Below are 18,896 nucleotides of genomic sequence, written 5' to 3'. Positions count from 1 at the left end.
GTATAATGGATTTACCAGAATTTTATAATGAAAATGCGGGAGTTGATTTGCATACCCCAAATTCTTATGTTCTGGTCTCTAAAGCTGATACATAAATCTCAAAACAATTGGCTATGATCTTTAAAACTGAATATTCTCTTTAAGAAAGCTAAAAGAACATTATGTGTGGACATAATCTCTCCAAATAAGTTTTTAAAGGCCAGTGAACCCCCCCCCCGACACTCACGCTTTCAGATGCATTTATTACAAACTCATTAAGCATATGCCATTAAAGCCAAGTCATCAAGGACAGAATGGAAAGGTTTCACATGTGCCTTTTTTGTCAAGACACCTTCAGAAAAATGTTAGAATCTACACCTGTGTCAATCATTTCATTGTGTTCACAATTTGCTAATTCATTTTTTATCTTCTCTAGCAGCAGATCAGTGTAGCCGCAAACACAGATAGAAGCTACACTGCAGTTCCCAAGAATACTTCAGCATAGAGCAAAACCGTGAAACCAATTAACATTATTAGGCCACTAAGAGAGTTAACTAGAGTGAACTGTAGTTGAGATTTTGAGAAATTTTTACTTTTTCTTTTTGAATAAAAAAGGAGATGAAAAATGTCTACTTCTCAGTGGTTACTGTAGATGTCTCCTTACTAAAAAGGGGTTTTCTACATTTTGAATGAGATTCAGGCTATCTTAGGGAAGGAGCATTTGTCTTTTCATGCAATTAGTGTCTACCCCAAGAATAGTTCCACTGATGAAGAATTTTTTATATTTTTTCGGATCTAGCTGTGCTATTTCCTTATGAAAATCAAAAGACTTTTTATGACTGTGGTAATTTTAGAATATCCATGAATAATCTTTCAGAGTCACAATTTTGCTATATCATTTTAAAAAAACTTGTCCCCTTTTCATAGTCTCTGTATTAGCCATCTCCTGGGCTATACTAATCCACAGATTAGAAAGAAGAAATCCTATTAGTGCTATACAAGCAAACCGATACCAGAGTTCACGATCCTTCTAAAGTTGTAACAAACATTTATGAGAATAGAAGGGACTTTAGGCTTTAACAACATCCCATTGGTCAATAAAAATTATTCAAGGCTGTTAGGAAAACATATGCTATGAGATAATCATAACTCATTACTAGCCATTTGTGTTGTTGTGTGAAGATGATTCTTGGACTGTGATGGTGGAAACCATCATGAAAACCAATCCTGGATTTCTTGCCTCTTGGTTGCTGTCTCAGTTGCTGTGGCACTAGTGTTCATCAAAGCTGTTGCCATCACAATTGAATTGATTGTTGAAAGGTTAATTAAAAGTTCCTAAGAAATAGCATTGAATATGCTTGTACTCTTTTACGACTCAAGAGAGTCATCTATATTTGAAACAGATAGTGAAAAGAAAGGGAAAAAGCAAAAAAGTTCCATTTTTTTTCAGAGGCCCAAGCTGGAGTCCATAGAATGTCAGAGAAGGAAGGATCTTAAATATCATCTGGTTCATGCTCCTTGTCTTAAAGATTTAAAAATTGTGAGGCCGGGCGCGGTGGCTCAAGCCTGTAATCCCAGCACTTTGGGAGGCCGAGACGGGTGGATCACGAGGTCAAGAGATCGAGACCATCCTGGTCAACATGGTGAAACCCCGTCTCTACTAAAAATACAAAAAATTAGCTGGGCATGGTGGCGTGTGCCTGTAATCCCAGCTACTCAGGAGGCTGAGGCAGGAGAATTGCCTGAACCCAGGAGGCGGAGGTTGCGGTGAGCCGAGATCGCGCCATTGCACTCCAGCCTGGGCAACAAGAGCGAAACTCCATCTCAAAAAAAAAAAAAAAAAAAAAAAAAAAAAAAAAAAAAATTGTGCTGGACAGAGCTTCTGACTTGCCTGAAGTCAGATGGCTAATTAGCAAGAGCGAGGGCTCCAGGAACGCATGAGAGCTGTCTTTGAATTTTGAAAGTCTGTATAATATAAAAGAGAGATTTAACTTTTGTCTCTGGACCCATGAGGCCAAATTAGGACCTGTAGTGAAAATTTCAGGGAGATGAATCTTCTTCCAAATGTTGGATTTAAAAAAGCAATAATCTGAACGATTCAACAATGAACTTCTTCATAAAGTATTATGTTTCCCATCATCAGGAAGATCAGTTGGCAGGAAAGTTGTGTAAGAGATTAAATTATTAGAAGTGTTGATTGAACCAGACCATTTAACATCCTTTCTAAATCTGAGAGTTTATGATCATAAAACTCAGCTCTTCAGAATCCGAGCTCCTTAATCTTCTATACAATCTTGGGCAAACAATATCATTCTCTAAGAAATTAGGATATGGTATTTCTGCCAGCAGTAGACACATAAGCCTAACAATCCAACGCACAGGGAAAGTGACATAGAATTAGAAGACTAAAAAAGATACCTTTCCACTTTTCTTCATTTAGATTCCAAATCCCTCTAACAACCTTGCCCACGGTAATTTCTTGTATCAAACTATATTTTGCAAAGCAGAACAGGACATTTTGAGACCCATTCTTCGAAAATAGAATAATCAATCAGGAAAGACAGAGATGAAGTGACCCAAATGATCTCGCTAATAAGACCAGAAGCAAGAGTAATGATTTAAAAATTTCCAGACACTGCCATTTCTAATGCACAAAAATGTACATCAGAAGCATATGAGCTAACAGCAGACAAAAAGCTGAGAACAAGTTGAAGCAGAGAGGCTGAAACCATCATCCCTAAACACAAAAGTAAGGTGATTTAGATTTTTTTTTCAGCTATCAAGAAAGCCCAAAAGCAAAAATAACCCAAGATGAAACACTGCCAAGAAGACCTGTTCCTTTACATCATTTGTCCTATGAAGATAAACATTGTCAACATTTACAAACAGCATTTTCTTTATTCTGCAATCTCACTATCCCCCATACCCACCTCTGCATGATCTTAGAATTGTGATATGGCAACCATAAGGTAACATGAGCACTATTTTTCTCATGATTATTTATAGAAGTAAAGAATATAATTTATCCAGTGTCACATAAGCCAAACAAATGTAAAGAATCATCTTTCCACGTTTATTACTTCCCTCTGCAGAAAGAATGTCTAGTTATTTTGGAATATGGCCATTACCTCCATCAATAAAAGTTAATAAATGAAGGTGTTTGTAATCTCCCATTTTTACAGACTTTGAATCAGTTTTCCCAAAGCTCCTTTATAGATACACTTTGCAGGGATACAGAACTAAGAGCCACACACCCAGGGAGCTTATTAGAGGCCTAGATTCTGATATGGAGAAACAGGTCATTTCCTACATTTTACTGTTGAGATTTTAAGTGTCCAAAGATGGGTTCAGGGCCTACACTTTGATCAGAGAAATCTGCATTTCCTTCTCTTATTATTGGTTGTAAGAATCAGATCAGCAGGAAGGAGGAAACTGCATTTTCAGACAGACTTCTTTCTAAAGGACATTTTCTCGGTGAATCACAAAGTCAATTCATTCATTTGTAGTTTTCCATAATTTCATTCATTCATTCATTCAAAACTATTAATTCATAGTTTTTCATTCCTCTGATGGAAAAATCATTCTGATCCTACATACATGTTGCCAAGAGGAAAACAAACAGGACATTTACAAATATCAATCATCCCCAGATCCACAAGCCTTTCTGACAAATAAAGTGGTACCAGACCCTATTTTCACTAAGAATGGCGAAGAAGCTTTGGCATGATAATGGATGTCCTCTCCCCTAACACTAAAAGATCTGATATTCAGGAGAGCTGATAAGCAAAAGACGAAGCAGTTTACCTGTCGTTGATGTTGTTATGAGATCCTGACTGTTAGGCTGTGAATTACCAAACCAGAACCATAGCCCGTTATTTTTCTCCTGAGCTGCTGTGTGGCTGTTTGAGTGCACAGTTCAAGTAACTGGATCAATTATGAAAATATCATTTAGTGACCTCTATGAATCTTTACTTTCAGTTCTGTCTACATGTGATGTCTGTATCTATCACTGAATAATTGGAAAAGAAAAACCTAGGCCTGGTTTTATCTTTCCAGACTCCTAATGTCTCCCGCAATCTTAGGACAACATCAGAAATGCAAATTCCACATGAGTATCAATTTCATGCTATTCATTCTTCAAATGGAACTCCCTGAATTCATGATGAAAGCAAAATCAAGCAGCAACTTAATAACCTGTGAAGGAAAGAGATTTTCAGTTTACTTGATTGGGCGACTGAGCCATGAACTGGAGGTTTTTGAAGCAGAATTTCAAGCAGTTGCTTTCATTCATTTATCTTTTGATTACCTTTGGGTTGCTAATGTGTCTTTTTCACATCTGCCTAGCATTGTACCCAGGTAGCTTGTGATGGCAACTGGCATTTCAAAGCTCCACCCACACACATCGGCCTCAAGTCAAACTTCATGCTTGAGCAGGAACTTGGCAAAGAAAACGTGTTCAAAGTGTCAAAATCAGATAAAGTTTCCTCAAGCATCCATCACTTCTGTCATTTTTATCCATCACTTCTGTCATTTTTATTCCAATTTGGTATGGGTTTCTACCAAAAAACCAGAGTTGCCAAAGTTCGTTTCTCAAATTAGAGAAAATATCATCAGTAACATTTTTGCAATATAAAGTCTCTTATTTGACTCTCAAGTTTGACTTGAGTTCAGGATGTTTCCTTATTGAAGTGGAATGGCAAAAACCATCAGGATAAATATCTAATTTAAGCCAGTTGAGATTTTAAAAAACCACTTTAAATTATGTATCCCTTTGAAAATCTATGTTGTGACCTCCCTTCTGAAAAAAGCGACCTTGCACATGTACACATTCAAAATTTTGCATATTATTTCAAACGGTTTGAGAATGCCTTATGGCCTATCATTGAATCCATGAATCCTAGGTTAAAAACTCTGACTCTATCAATATCAAATGCCAAGAGCTGGCACAATATATTCTGTCCTCTAAATTAAGCTTGTCTAACCCACAGCCTGTGAACCACATGTGGTCCAAGATGGCTTTGAATGTGGCCCAACAAAAATTCATAAACTTTCTTAAAACAGTATGAGGTTTTTTTTTTTTTGCTTTTTTTGTTGTTGTTGTTATCTCATCTCTGGTTAGTGTTGGTGCATTTTATGTGTGGCCCAGGACAATTATTCTTCCAGTGTGGCCCAATTATTCTTCCAGTGGAAGCCAAAAGATTAGACATCCTTGCTGTAAAGGACACATTAAGTCAGAACAGAGAGTAGAGAAATAGGAGCCAATTTTACCCATGAAGCCGTCAGATAAACCTGAGGATCCCTTGGAAAATCCGCAGACACCACGTTCTCACCTCAAAAACTTTATTAAAGATGTAGTTCCCACCACCCTCACCCGATAGTACACCAGGAAAAAAAATAGTACCAGAGGAAACAAACCTACAAGAACAAGATAGAAATCGGCATTATTTTTGTCTTCCTGAAAGGAGTGATACGAGGGAAAAACAGAAAAAGCTACTGCCTAGCCAGCAGAATTTCTAATTTTCCCCACCCAAATAGACCACACCAGATTTGAAAAAAAAAAAAAAAAAGAGAGAGAGAGAAAGAAGTTATTCCTTTGACACCCAGAAGACAAGGAAATACAGTGTTCCAAGGCAGGAGTCTGCTTCCTGAATTGGTTTAGGTTTCTTGATCTCAAGAGTTCCAGATCACCAATAGGAAGAGGCTGATGACACTCAAGATAAACAGCCTTCTGGAAGCCTAAAGCTACCCAGATGGTTGTTCTTACTAGCTGTCCCTATTGCCACCCACTACAGGCCCTTCCCAAAGGAATGAGCCAGCAGAGCCAAAGACAAGCGTCTTCTATGCTCTCAGCCAGTTCTCCTCTTGACCCCTGCCCTCCTGCAATGCATGAGGGAGGTTTTGCAATTACTCCCTCTCACTCTGTCCCAGTTCTCAGTGCAACAGTGATGAGGTTTTGCAAATCTTCTCACTAGACTTTGAAAATATGATTCTATTCAGGAACCTATCAGTGCTGACTTTTCCTGGCATGCCGTTATTATGCTCAGTTTTCTACCAGGTTGTTTGCTTTGGTATCTTACTTTGCAGAAAGTGATCCACTTGGAGCTGCTACTGGTCCCATTGAGTCCTATAGTACTTCAAAGACTTTCAGGTTAGCCCTGGACTCATCTGGTAGTCTCATTACTCTCTCTCTTTTTTAGCTGCTGAAAGAAACTTAACCAATTTATCTGGGAGGAAAAAGGCACAATTCATTTCTCAGCCCACATCCTAAACCACGTCTTATAGCACTGCTTTCCCTCAATTTCTAAATTAATGGTATGTAGTCTCCATGAAGTTAAGTCCATGAAATCCTAGAGCAGTGTCTGGCATACAGAAGACCTCAAATATTAATTGAATGAATAAACATCTCAGTAACCCTTGCTTCTTTTCAATATTACTTCCTAACCACGTTTATCCTTAGATCCCAAGATTCTAATAGGCCTGGTACATAGTAGGTTCTCAAAATACATTTGCTGACTAACTTAGGAAGGGAAGATACCATTCTTAAGAGATATTCCATAGGGGTTAAGAAAATGTGCTAATTGCCTTTTTAAAAATACACATGAAATACTATTTTATATAGGCTATTAGTGGCTTGAATGTTAACTTCGTCTAGTCCCCACAAGTTATGTTTTGTCAGGATTTTCTTCTTTGGTGGGAAGTGATACTTTAGGGTAGACCTATTCTGCTTCCTGCTGAGACCACTAATTATTGTGTTTGCCAACATCTGACAAAATTGCATGCCCTCATGATAAGCACCTTCGACATGGTTACTTTAAACAGACTGGGAACCCAAGAAGCAGTGACTGGCTAGCAGCACTACCTGCCTGGTTTGCAGAAGCCTCTCTCAAGAAGAGTTGCCCTTGGGACTACCAACAATGGCTGATGCGACCTCAAGAGTGTCAATAATTAAAAAAAGCATGGGCAGCTTGAAAAAACTGCTTTTTGAAAGGATTCAAAGAATTTGCAGGGAGTGATGGGAACCCCAAACCTATTTGTCTGATGCCCTCAGTCAGCGACTGACAGAAATTTAAAACGCTATTGAGCAAGTAACCTTAAATGAAATCACAGTGCTGGGGAGGTTTCCTTGGCTTCTGGGTGATGAGGAATAGGAAGGGCCCTGTCTTGAGTATTCACAAGCCAGCACATTTCTGCCACACTCTTTGAAGGCTCAAGTTCCACCCTTCAGGAGCCGTAGCCAGGAAAAGAGAAAATCCACACCATACTAGGAAAACTGCTCCAGACGCAGATGCCCTATTTGAGTTTGATTAATCCTCCACTGGAGGAACATGGCCCATCTGGAAGCCCATTTCCAAACAAACCATAGAAGAAAAGCCAAGAGGGAAACAGAAGAGGCAAGAGAAATATAAACACTTTCCAGTGGAGCTGATGCACGAGGGGCAAACGCCAAAGGAATCAAATGTAGTGTTTACATACTTCCACTCTTGCAGTCCTAAGTAATGAATTACCCCTACATGCCAAGTAAGTATTGAGATCCTTCCCCAACAGGCTGGAATACAGAACTCTCAAGTTTATTTAATTTGATCAGAAAGCTCCTCCAGATATGCTTCCTTGGACCAAAAATGAAGGAACTGTTAGTAAATCATGGTTGATAAAAATCCCTGAATATTACACTATCAAAAATATGTGTATAAATCAGATTAAAACATAACACAGTTGACCCATTTATGCCTACTCTTCCACTATTGGAACACGAAGCATGTGAGAGTTATTTATAGCCTACTGCCCAGGTCATCACCAAGGTCTGATCGCAAAAATTCAAAAAATTACAACCTCAGGCATAAATGGGTTTTGAAAAAAGTGCTAGTGGAGTAGTATGCAAACTCTATGGTCCCAACTTTATGAAAACAATCTTATCCATAGGTGGATAAGAACAAGAAGGAAACATGCAAAAATGAAAATAGTTTTCATATCAGGCTTGAATTGTCACTGTATCCCTAGGGATAAGAGAATAAGGAGGGCTCTCCCCAAAATAAGACTTCCAATACGGCACTTCTTAGGCCAAGGTAAGAAAAACAGTTACAGATGAGGGGAAAAAAAAAAAGGTAAACAGCAGTAGTCAATGCATGCAATGCACTGGCAACCACAAGAGTCCACCTCCCCTAATGGTGTCACCAACCTGCAGCTGTCTAGAGATGAGAAAATCAGCATGTGAGTGGGCAATACTCAGGAAGGTCAGAGGCATTTTGCCAAGGAAATGCTATTGGGAAGCACAGTGATTTATTCTCCTTACTGGTAGCAGGGGTTCTGTCTGTGCTGTCGGTGATCCGGGTGCCGTCCTCATCTGGGATGGGTGGTGAAGTTGAAAAGTGGTTATAAAAGACGTAACCTCCTGAAGTGCTGCTCCTTTCACTGGAGGATCCGCTGCTCACGTCGTCGTCAGTAGGGCTGCTGGGGTTGATGTCCTCAGGATTCGTTCTGTATTCTCCTTTCTTGACATAGCGGGTGCCGTCGCGGTTAACAATAGCTGGGAGAGAGAAAAGGTACTTACAGAACTTCACAGCTCATATTTTGAGTATGTGGATTAGCATTTAATGTAGCGATTTCAAAGCTATTTTCTTTTGTAATGAAAAACACCTATCTATCCAGTGGTGGAAGAGAGTGGCTGATGCGCTAAGTGCACCCTCCCATCCCCCACACACCCTGGGGATGAGGCAAGAAATAAAGAAGTACTGGAGAGTCCCATCCCCATGTTTGAATCCCAGCTTCATAGAGCTCTAGACAACTCTGAGCTTCTGTTTTCTCATTGTAAAATGGGGATTATGTGATGCATTGTAAGCAAAGTGCTCAGGACAGTATTCAAAACACAGTGGATGCCCAATAAATAATCATTCTCCCACTTGGTTCCCTACTCTGCCTTCTGAAGTACGTATAAAATGTGTTGCTATTTATTTCATCTATTCCTCCAAAAGAGGTTTGAAGTAGCAGACTAATAGCCTCAGCAGGGAAGATACATTTGCAAATTGATGACGATTTAGATTTTCTGTTTTAAGACGAAAATCTTGTCTGCTTGGGCAAATTTTGTCTGCTTGTGCAAACACCCACTTCTGGCTAGGAAATCAGCAGGTCTAAATAGAGATAGAGCCTTTGCAGACCTCTGTGAAATTCAACCTGGAAATTAACAAGCGCAGATATACATGAAGATCAACGTCTGTGGTTTCAACAAGGAAATGACTAGAATGAACCGGAGGAGAAAAAGCCTGAATACATTCATTCATTATTCCTCCCTAAAAGTATTTGCTGCTCTGAAGTCTGGGCCACTCACTATGCAAGTGTGCATTCAGATAAAATTATTTACTGCTGCATTGCATTAATGGGACTAAAGGTTCTTTTTGTCTACCTATTTAGCTTGCTCAATGGGACTTATTTATTTATTTATTTTTTTGAGATGGACTCTCACTCTGTTGCCCAGGCTTGGGTGCAGTGGTGCAATCTCAACGTGCTGCACCCTCTGCCTCCCGGGTTCAAGCAATTCCCCTGCCTCAGCCTCCCAAGTAGCTGGGACTACAGGTGCATGACACCATGCCTGGCTAGATGGGGTTTTATTCTGTTGGCCAGGCTGGTGTCAAACTCCTGACTTCAGGTGATCTGCCTGCTTCAGTCTCCCAAAGTGCTAGGAGTACAGTAGTGAGCTGCTGTGCCAAGCCTCAAGTGGAACTATTAATAATATATAAATGAAAAAGAATTAAGGTCTCAATCATCCTGGTAATCTCTGAAGATGAGGATTTGACAAGGAAATATTGTTGACCAGACTCTTACAGGTCTAGACTTCAAAAGAGAACTGTGAGCATCAAAGAAACAGGGCATTTATTAAATGTCTACTATGGGCTGGGCGTACATTAGACATACTGTCTTTTACAAATTTCGTGAAAATTCTCATAAGTTATTCCATTACACATACACAAAAACTGAGGATCAGAAAAAATACGTCATTCCTCTAAAATCTCACACATGGTGAGGAACTAGGATTTCAAACCAGGCCTGACTGAGACAGCACACCTCCTGTCATAACCGTCATGGCGTGAGGCATCCCCTTCCTACTGCAAGGCACAGGCCAGGGACAATTTCTTACCTAGCAGTGTGGGGCTGGGTTTGTGTGGCCTATGGAGATTCTTGTCCCTCTATCGCTGCCAACATCATGCCCATGCACACTGTCAGTGTCTAGCTGTGAGGAAGCAGAAATCAGACCTCGATACTGTGCAGCTTCCCAATTAATGACTCTCAAAGACAGTAACATCAGGGTTAGCAGGTTAGCCTATTTGAAAGCTCTGAGTGAGATTTCCTGATATCTAAAGTGCTGGAATTGGCCAGGCATGGTGGCTCATGTCTGTAATCCTGGCACTTTGGGAGCCCAGGAGTTAAAGACCAGCCCAAGCCACATAGTGAGACCCTTATCTCTATTTTTAAAAAGTACCAGAATATACACACCTGTGGATAATCAAATACCAGGATGATTTCAGATGGATGTGGTATAAATGATGTCAAAACACATATCAGGAAGTTTATATCCTTCATGATTTTCTTTCAATACTTCAGTTATATCAAACAGAAAATTGCTATTTGGGGCCAGATTGCCCCTACACCTGACAGTTATTAATCCCCCTTTATAAGAGAGAACATGACTCAGACCCAGAGCTTTCTGCGGCCACAAATTAAGAATATTATTTAATTTTTCTTACATTTAAATGTATTATTAATGTTGCCTTCTATTTATGATGTGATCTTGGTTTTCCATGTGCGATTTCTTTTTAAAAATGAATGTATATTAAGTAGAAAACAATGGGCTAATTAAATAAAAAATACCAAGTAAATGATAGCAGTGTACACAGAGATGCCAAAAAAAAGTGAAAGTGATTTTCAAATGACTGAAGTTTGAGGAACAATGCATGAATGTAAACCAGAAAGCAGCTTCAAGTCTTGGCAGAAAAAAGGGAAGAGACAGTGAATTAAAGACAGTGAATTAAAGACAGTGAATTAAAGCTAAGGACAGTGAATTAAAGTGTCCTTAGCCTTAGGGAAATGACTACTATTCTATATACATATATATTTCTTTGGAAATGGAGTCTCACTCTGTTGCCCAGGCTGGAGGGCAGTGGCACGATCTCAGCTCATTGCAATCTCCACCTCCGGGTTCAAGCAATTCTCCTGCCTCAGCTTCCTGAATAGCTGAGATTACAGGTGTCCATCACTATGCCTGGCTAATTTTTTTATATTCTCAGTAGAGATGGGGTTTAACCATGTTGGTCAGGCTCATCTCCTGACCTCAAGTGGTCCACCTACCTTGGCCTCCCAAAGTGCTGGGTTTACAAGTGTGAGCCACTGCGCCCGACCTAATATTCTATTCAAATAGTACCATAGAGAACACACCTGAACCCTTTCCCCAAAACAGGAAAATTTAATCAAGATTAGAAGAGATACGTACTTATGGTAATTGGTCCATCAAAGGCATTGGGCAGGTCTGTGACTGATGAACAATCTTCTCCAGGTGGAGCTATGGGGTAGAAAAAAAACAAACGTGAGAACCCTTCAAAATACGAGCAAAATCTATCTTAATTTTTATTAGTCAGTTAGAATGGAGTTTTATTATAACTTATCCCAAATAATTTTCTTTTTCCAAAGCTCTGTAAATTGGCTAGGAATTTCTTCTGTCTTTCGTGATGCATTTTCCATTTTTATTTGACTTCATAAATTTCTGGAAACTTATGAGGTTTCCAGAAATTTCCCCACCCCAGTGAATTCATTCATTAATAAATATACACTCTGTATCAGGCACTGTAAAAGCCTGGGAGTACAATTTTAAATGTGATAGACATGGCTCCTTCTCTAATGCAAATACATCAGGGAGGATTTTTTAAATTTATGATTATAAAAGTAATGCAGGAACATTGTAAAATAATTAAAAGTAATGTATGAACTATCATGAGAAAATATAATCTGAGAAATCTATAGAAATGATGAGAAAACATGGCAGACACAATAAAATGTTTATCAACATGAACAGCATGACAATCTGAAGTTTAAAATAACCAGCAAAGAATTTACTTGGTTGAAATATTAAAAACCAAATGAATCTCTAGTCTCTCATTAATGTAGTAATGTATTTTTTAATTTAGCTGATCTTTTGAAGTGCTTACTCTGCGTAGACTGCTTCTCAGCATGTTGCTTCTGAGGTTGACCACCTTTGGCCTGGATGCCCAGAAGATTTTTCAAGGTTACTGTTTTGGCATATCTCATCATGGGCATTTTTGGTTTTTTTTCTCTTGCTCGCCATTTATCCTCTACTCTTTCATCTCTTTATTTAGGAATAAAGATTTCTGCCTGAATCTTGGGCCTGCCTGATCACCCACAGATGTTACTGGTAGCCCTCTGAGCAGCCCTGTCTCAAGCAGCCTGAACACAGGCTCTGAAACTTCCACCCTGCATTCCATTCCTTGTGTCTTAAAAGCAGACTGCAAAGTAGCTGAAGCAACCTTCCATTTATGCCAAAATGCTTTATTCTGGGACTAGACCTTGTACAGAGCTCTAAAATCTCAGAAAGCTTTAAACTGGTTTTGCTGCTATAGAAATGTTAAGTCCATTTGTGCCTTACGGCTTTTATATTGTGTGTGTGTGCGTACTTAAATGTAAAATGGAAATTTATTTGCTAGGTTAGTTTCTCCCAGAATTGCTTCTGTCAAAGAGGAAGAAAGAGATGGATGGACGGGTGGATAGATGTATAGAGAGAGGGAGGAAGGAAGAGAAGCAGGCAGGCAGACAGACTACTATCACAAGTAATTTAAGTCTCCTGCTATATTATTATTATTATTATTTTTTTTTGAGACAGAGTTTTGCTCTGTTGCCAGGTGACAGGCTGGAGTGCAGTGGAGCAATCTTGGCTCACTGCAACCTCCGCCTCCCGGGTTCAAGCAATTCTTCTGCCTCAGCCTCCCAAGTAGCTGGGACTACAGGCTTGCGCCCCCAAGCCCAGCTAATTTTTGTATTTTTTTAGTAGAGACGGGGTTTCACCATGTTGGCCAGGATGGTCTCAATCTCTTGACCTCGTGATCCACCCGCCTCAGCCTCCCAAAGTCCTGCTATAATTTTTGTGTGCTTATAAAAGTGGATAAAAACAGAGCTTGAACAAAACAGGTTTTGTTTGCTTCCTAGTACCTGGGAGCATCTGTTCCCACAGATAAAGAGGATAACCTTTACCTGCCCATTTATTTGGCCTCATAGTGAAACTAATTGGCAGTTTTATACATTCAACTGGAAAACACAAAACGTTTTAGGAAAAGCCATTCTTGCAAAGCCTGTTCTAAAAGATTTCTCAGATTTCTTTAAAGAGAAATATCACCTCCTTGGAGAGGCCCTTCCTTACCATTCGATCAAAACTCCTTCATTACTCCCCCACACCTGTCACCATCACATAGCATCTTGCTCTCATTTCTTCTTCATGTTTACCACTATATAAACTTATCTTGTTCATCTGACTTGATGGCTGTTCATGGCACAGCTCTCAATCCCCACCTCCTGCTACCTGCCTCCCTCCCTAGAAATATATAAGCTCCACAGATAATAACTTTATCTGTCTTGGCCAGTACATTTCTGTGTGATGGGGACAGAGAAACATGCAATAAATATGTGTTGAATGGATGAAAAAAGAAAAAAGTACCAGTATAATTTCCCAAGGGTCTATTCTTCCAGTAAGCACACCTAAGATGTTAACCCCCAAAATGGCCTGCAAATATGTGCAGGCCAAGCATTTGGATAAACCCTAAGTGGTAATGCCATAAGAAATAATTAAAAGAAGTTACAGATATACTCTTCATTTGTTATTTTGAAGCATCTACTCAACATTTATATGCCAGACCATATAAAAAGAGAAAAGAAGATGAATATGTCTCTGTCCCTGCTTCTGAGGAATTCACAAGATCATGGGGGGCAGTAATAATTAATATTAATTTAGCTTTTTACAGTTTTCAAAAATATTTTCCAAAATTATTGCACTTGAAAATAAGGGCATGCTGCCAGCCTGGATGATTTGGGGGAGTATCTATCTTGTTACTCTTGGAAACACCAACCTATGAGATGCTTCTGACGTTTGTGTGTTGTGCATACCTGGAAACAGGCTTTAGATGATGGCTTCTTGATGTCAGGGATGGAACAATCTCCCCCAACTTCATACACAACTGCAATTAACAGTACATTGGGAATTTTCCGGGCAGCAAGTTGTAATAGAATGGGGCATGATGTCAGAAATCCTAAGACAGTTTCGTAAATTATTAGAGCATTTGTTCACATGGACACCCTTCATGCTCCAATTCACTTTAACTTGTATAAAGAACATCAAATCTGGCAAATACGTTTAGTGGATGGTGATCCAAATGTGCAATTAACACATTCATGCTCTCACATTAGAGTCCAGGGCCTCATTAGATCGCCTTTCTTTCCATTTAATGAGCTCTGTACTACTTGGAAAGCTAGACCTGCTGAGGTGTTCTTGAATCTGAGGACTTGTTAGAAATTCTCTGAGGTGGGCATTCTCATGAACCTTGGCTTCAACACACCAAAATCACCAGGAGAAACACTAATTATTCAGTCTAGCCACTAATCTCTGGGTGTCCGATGGAAAGCCACCCTCCTCAATTCTTGATACATTCTAGGTATCTCATAAATATTCTCAAATCATTGTTGAATAAGGGAGGAAATGGATAAACAAATACATGTAGATCTTCCTTGTAATTCTACCTTCAGAAGAAAATGAGGACTTGACTGAAAGCAAGCTGAATAAATGAATGAATTCAAGTCAGTTCTGTGTTCACACAGAAGTCTCCAGGCTCATATTGGGCCTTAACCACTGAGAATGAGGAAAAAAAAAAAAAAAAAAAAAAAAAATCACAAAGGCCTTTTCAAGTTCTGCCTTATTTTCATTTGTTAGCCAGAGGCTATGTTTCTAAAAATACTGCTAAAACTTTAAGCTTATGGAAGCAATCTACTAAGATCAAGCTGACTTTTGTCCCTAGAGCTGTTTTATGGGGGTATCACAGCACTGGGACAGGACCTCCTGCTAGCAGCTCTCAGGCTAAATTAGAATCAAGGATCCTTGCAATGAAATCCTTTGCACAGGGCAGTTTATCGAAATCTTTAGCTCACTTAATACCCATATCATCTGACTCTAATTTAAGACATTTAGAATTTATTTTTTCTTAAACACATTTATCCTCTTCTCCAGTTTCTTTATTTTTTTTTTTTGTCTCCTTGCTTCAACAAGATTGTTCATTTCTTTAAGAAATGTAGCCTCCAGTTTTTTTACCCCATCTGTGCCTACTGCAGTACTGAGTACATGGAGGTGATCAATAAATATTCCCTTTAAACTTAAATGAAAACTTACAAAAGTAGCCATCAATATTGAGTCAATTTGGAAAACAGAGAAAAGGAGAAACGTTACTTGTAGCTTTATTATTTAATTCATCCATGTTAGTAAGCAATACACCCCCCACTGTACCTCTCAAACCTTTCAACTGAGCTAACCCTCCAAGGAGAAAAAAACTAATCAATGCTCTTGCTCCCAACTCCAGGGATGGGCACAACCTCATGAACAAAATTAAGGATAGAAACACGTCTCAATAGCAGACTGCCTAGATGGCTCTGATGCCAGGCAATAAAAACAGTGTGAACTTCTGCCTGTTTGGGTTAGGGTTCCTTCTGGCAGGTGAGACCAACTTGTAAAACAGGTAAGACAATGTGGGTATACAACTACATAACTTATTGCATGCATTCACTCAGCAAGGCTTAGTGGGAGACGCAATAAGCAGTGCCCAGAGACTCAGGAGTGTACGGCCTCATGCCAGCCCTTTCCCACTGAGCCAACCTCTTCATCTAAAGCACAAGCTCTCCCAACGTCTTCCTCTGACCTGTTGCACCGAGATGGAGCTAGCCAGACCACATGTTGCTCTGTGTCTATTTCTCTCTTGTTTGTATGTGGTTTTCTCATTATAATATCATTAGAATGGCATGCTAGACATGGGTATGGGAAATGAGTATGTATGAGGCGTGTACTATTTAGGGTTAATTGGACTACCTTTCCTTTGGTCAAGCTCCATTTGTGTTCTTCACTCACATAACAGGGAGGAATAAACATTCTACAGTTTTCTGTTCCTCTCCATAGGTTTAGTGACCTGTAAATTTTTGTCAAAATCTACTGGCTTTACACACTCCATTTCAGCTACCAGCCCTGATACTTTGTCCTAAACTGTAGATTTCTTCTCTGGATTTCCACTCTGATCCCTACTGTTCATACAACAAAGGGTGGGTGGTATAGTAGACTAAAGCCACTGATGCAATCTAGCAATTAATTTTAATTTTTGGTTTTTTTTTATTAGTAGGTAAAATATCTCATAATTAAGTTGATGTCCTTTTTTTAGCTTAAAAATCCATGCATATTTTATATTTTACTCACTCTGTGTGTGTATATATATCATATATATCTGTGTTTGTCTCAGGCTGCTAATGTTTTAAGTCCCTTTCCACCTAATTTAACAGCCCCTTCCCACCTTTAAGGAAAACTGACACTCCAGCAAGATGTACCAAGTTTGCCTCAAGGCTTCATCTTTTCCTTCACACAACTTCAAACCTTCCATGGGAACAGAAGGCCCCGTTTAAGACGTAAGACTTTTGATAGTTGGCATCCAGAAATTTGACATTTATAATTTTGATCCTTCTCAAAAAAATCTGAAAATTTAATGCATAGAATTCTTTAACTTTGCTAGGACTTGAATTAGGCTCATAAGCAGGATTTTCTAGGTTAACAGTTGGGAGAAAGTCCCAAAGACATGGAGAAAGGCTGGCCTGGGACCCAGCATCTACATCTTAACTTCTGTTTCTTCTTCTCTGGTTCTTTCAACTGTTGGATAAGGGATATTCAAGAAGTTCAAAGGCCTACCATACACTCTCCAAGACTTTTTTCCAGTCCTCTCATATAATAAATACCTCTCAGCTAAGACATTTGACTCACACCCCAAAGCTATCATTAGATTCATGTCACTCCCTTATTCAAAACCTGTAGTGGCTTCCTATCACATTGAGAATGAATCACCCCCTGTGAGTGGGCCCTTGCTTAGCTCTCTGACTTTATTCCTTGGCATTCTCCCCTCTGAGCACTGATATTCTCATAACAGGCTGGGAGGCAATTTCCCTGACCACCTTCTCAGAAAATAAAAAAAATCCCTAGTACTAGTTAGCCTTTTATTCTGCTTTCTTTTTTATAGCACTCGTATCACTTTCTGACTTCAAGCTTGTCCGACCCACAACTTGCAGGCCACATGTGGTCCAAGATGACTTTGAACGTGGTCCAACACAAATCCATAAACTTCCTTAAAACATCACGAGATTTTTTTTGAATGATTTTTGTTTGTTTGTTTTATGGCTTATCAGCTACTGCTTGTCTTTGTGTAATTTATGTGGGGCCCAAGACAATTCTTCTTCTCCCATTGCAGCCCAGGGAAGCCAAAAGATTGGACACCCCTGAAGTGTATTTAATATTTATTTGTTTATTTGGTTCTGTTTATTTATTTTTGAGACGGAGTTTCGCTCTTGTTGCCCAGGCTAGAGTGCAATGGCGTGATCTCGGCTCACCGCAACCTCTGCCTCCCAGGGTTCAAGCGATTCTCCTGCTTCAGCCTCCCGAGTAGTTGGGATTACAGGCATGTCCCACCACACCCGGCTAATTTTTTTGTATTTTTAGGAGTGACGGGATTTCTCCATGTTGGTCAGGTCTTAAACTCCCGACCTCAGGTGATCTGCTCACTTCGGCCTCCCAAAGTGGTAGGATTAAATACAGTGCCAAGCCTGTATTTAATATTTATTTGTTTATTGTTTGCCTCCCCAATTCAGCATTTAAGCTCCATGGAGACAGGAATGTTGTCTCTGCTATACAGATATTGAGTGAGCATTTGTTACGTAAGTAGAGGCTACATCAATCCCCACTTAAGCTGAGATCCAAAGACCAGGCTCCCAAAGCCTTTCATGCCAACAGACACCCCGCCTGAGAACCAACCTGAAGCATTGAAGCAATATGTGTCATACTGGGAGGTGTTGGACGTGAGAATGTACACCCCTGTGTTGTTTGCTGCACAGATGGAGTTGGGGTGGATCCGGGGAATCACCACGTGCCCTTCTATGAACCCATACCTGCAAGAGAAAAACAAGAGGATATTGACCTGAAAGACTAAGATGGGAATTTCATAATATCCCATTGAATGACATTTAATGCCATGCAACTCTTCACTCAATTCACCCTTAGGGATATCAGATTTCAACAACCGAATTATGTGAAATCCAAAAATAACAGCACAGAGAGGGAAAGAGATCAACATGACTGATAGAAACAAAGTGATTTTATTTAGAGACCTGTAAAGAGCTTTTTTTATTTAAAAAAAATCATAAAAGGGATAATTAGTTCAATCGAAATTTGTGGTCAGCAGTGGTGAGTCTATTTGAACAAGCAGAAGGAAGCCTGAGTCACAGAAGAGAGAAATTTTGATGTGAGATTCATGCTGGCTTTGGGTCACCTTTATGTTTTCCAGAAAATACACAAAATGGTCAGCTTCCATAAACAGGAAGAGGTACTTCTTCATTTTGGTACACATATTTCAGACCTGCCTCATGTCCCATTTCCCTTTTCTCAGACATAAGTCTGCAAGCCCCCTTCCTCCATACTCCATTATCCTAAACATGAAGCCTTGTTCATATGCAAAGTACAAAGCACACTGTCTCCTGAGCATCCCAGGTATAATTCTTTTGCCAGTGGGAATAAATTAACCATCATTACAATGGGAGTCATAGCAATTAAGTAAGCAGATAGCAACGGCTCATGTAGCTCA

General features: G+C 39.5%; 1 protein-coding gene across 15 annotated transcripts in view; it reads right to left on the bottom strand.

The window, feature by feature from the left end:
• The window catches only part of CD44 (CD44 molecule (IN blood group)), a 91,808-nt gene that overhangs the window by 31,369 nt on the left and 41,543 nt on the right, over nt 1–18,896 (bottom strand). For 14 of the 15 annotated variants that reach the window (XM_074401305.1, XM_074401306.1, XM_010333370.3 and 11 more), the window contains exons 3-5: nt 18,071–18,204; nt 11,459–11,527; nt 8,270–8,503 (exon numbers count right to left, since the gene is read on the bottom strand). The exons of the other annotated variant lie outside the window; for it this stretch is intronic. In XM_074401305.1, the coding sequence (XP_074257406.1) occupies nt 8,270–8,503; nt 11,459–11,527; nt 18,071–18,204 (437 nt within the window). The remainder of the gene's footprint in view (nt 1–8,269; nt 8,504–11,458; nt 11,528–18,070; nt 18,205–18,896) is intronic. 15 annotated transcript variants of the gene reach the window in all.

This window comes from Saimiri boliviensis, chromosome 6, assembly GCF_048565385.1.
Source record: "Saimiri boliviensis isolate mSaiBol1 chromosome 6, mSaiBol1.pri, whole genome shotgun sequence".
Lineage (NCBI taxonomy): Eukaryota > Metazoa > Chordata > Mammalia > Primates > Cebidae > Saimiri > Saimiri boliviensis.
This window is presented reverse-complemented; position numbering and strand designations above follow the sequence as displayed.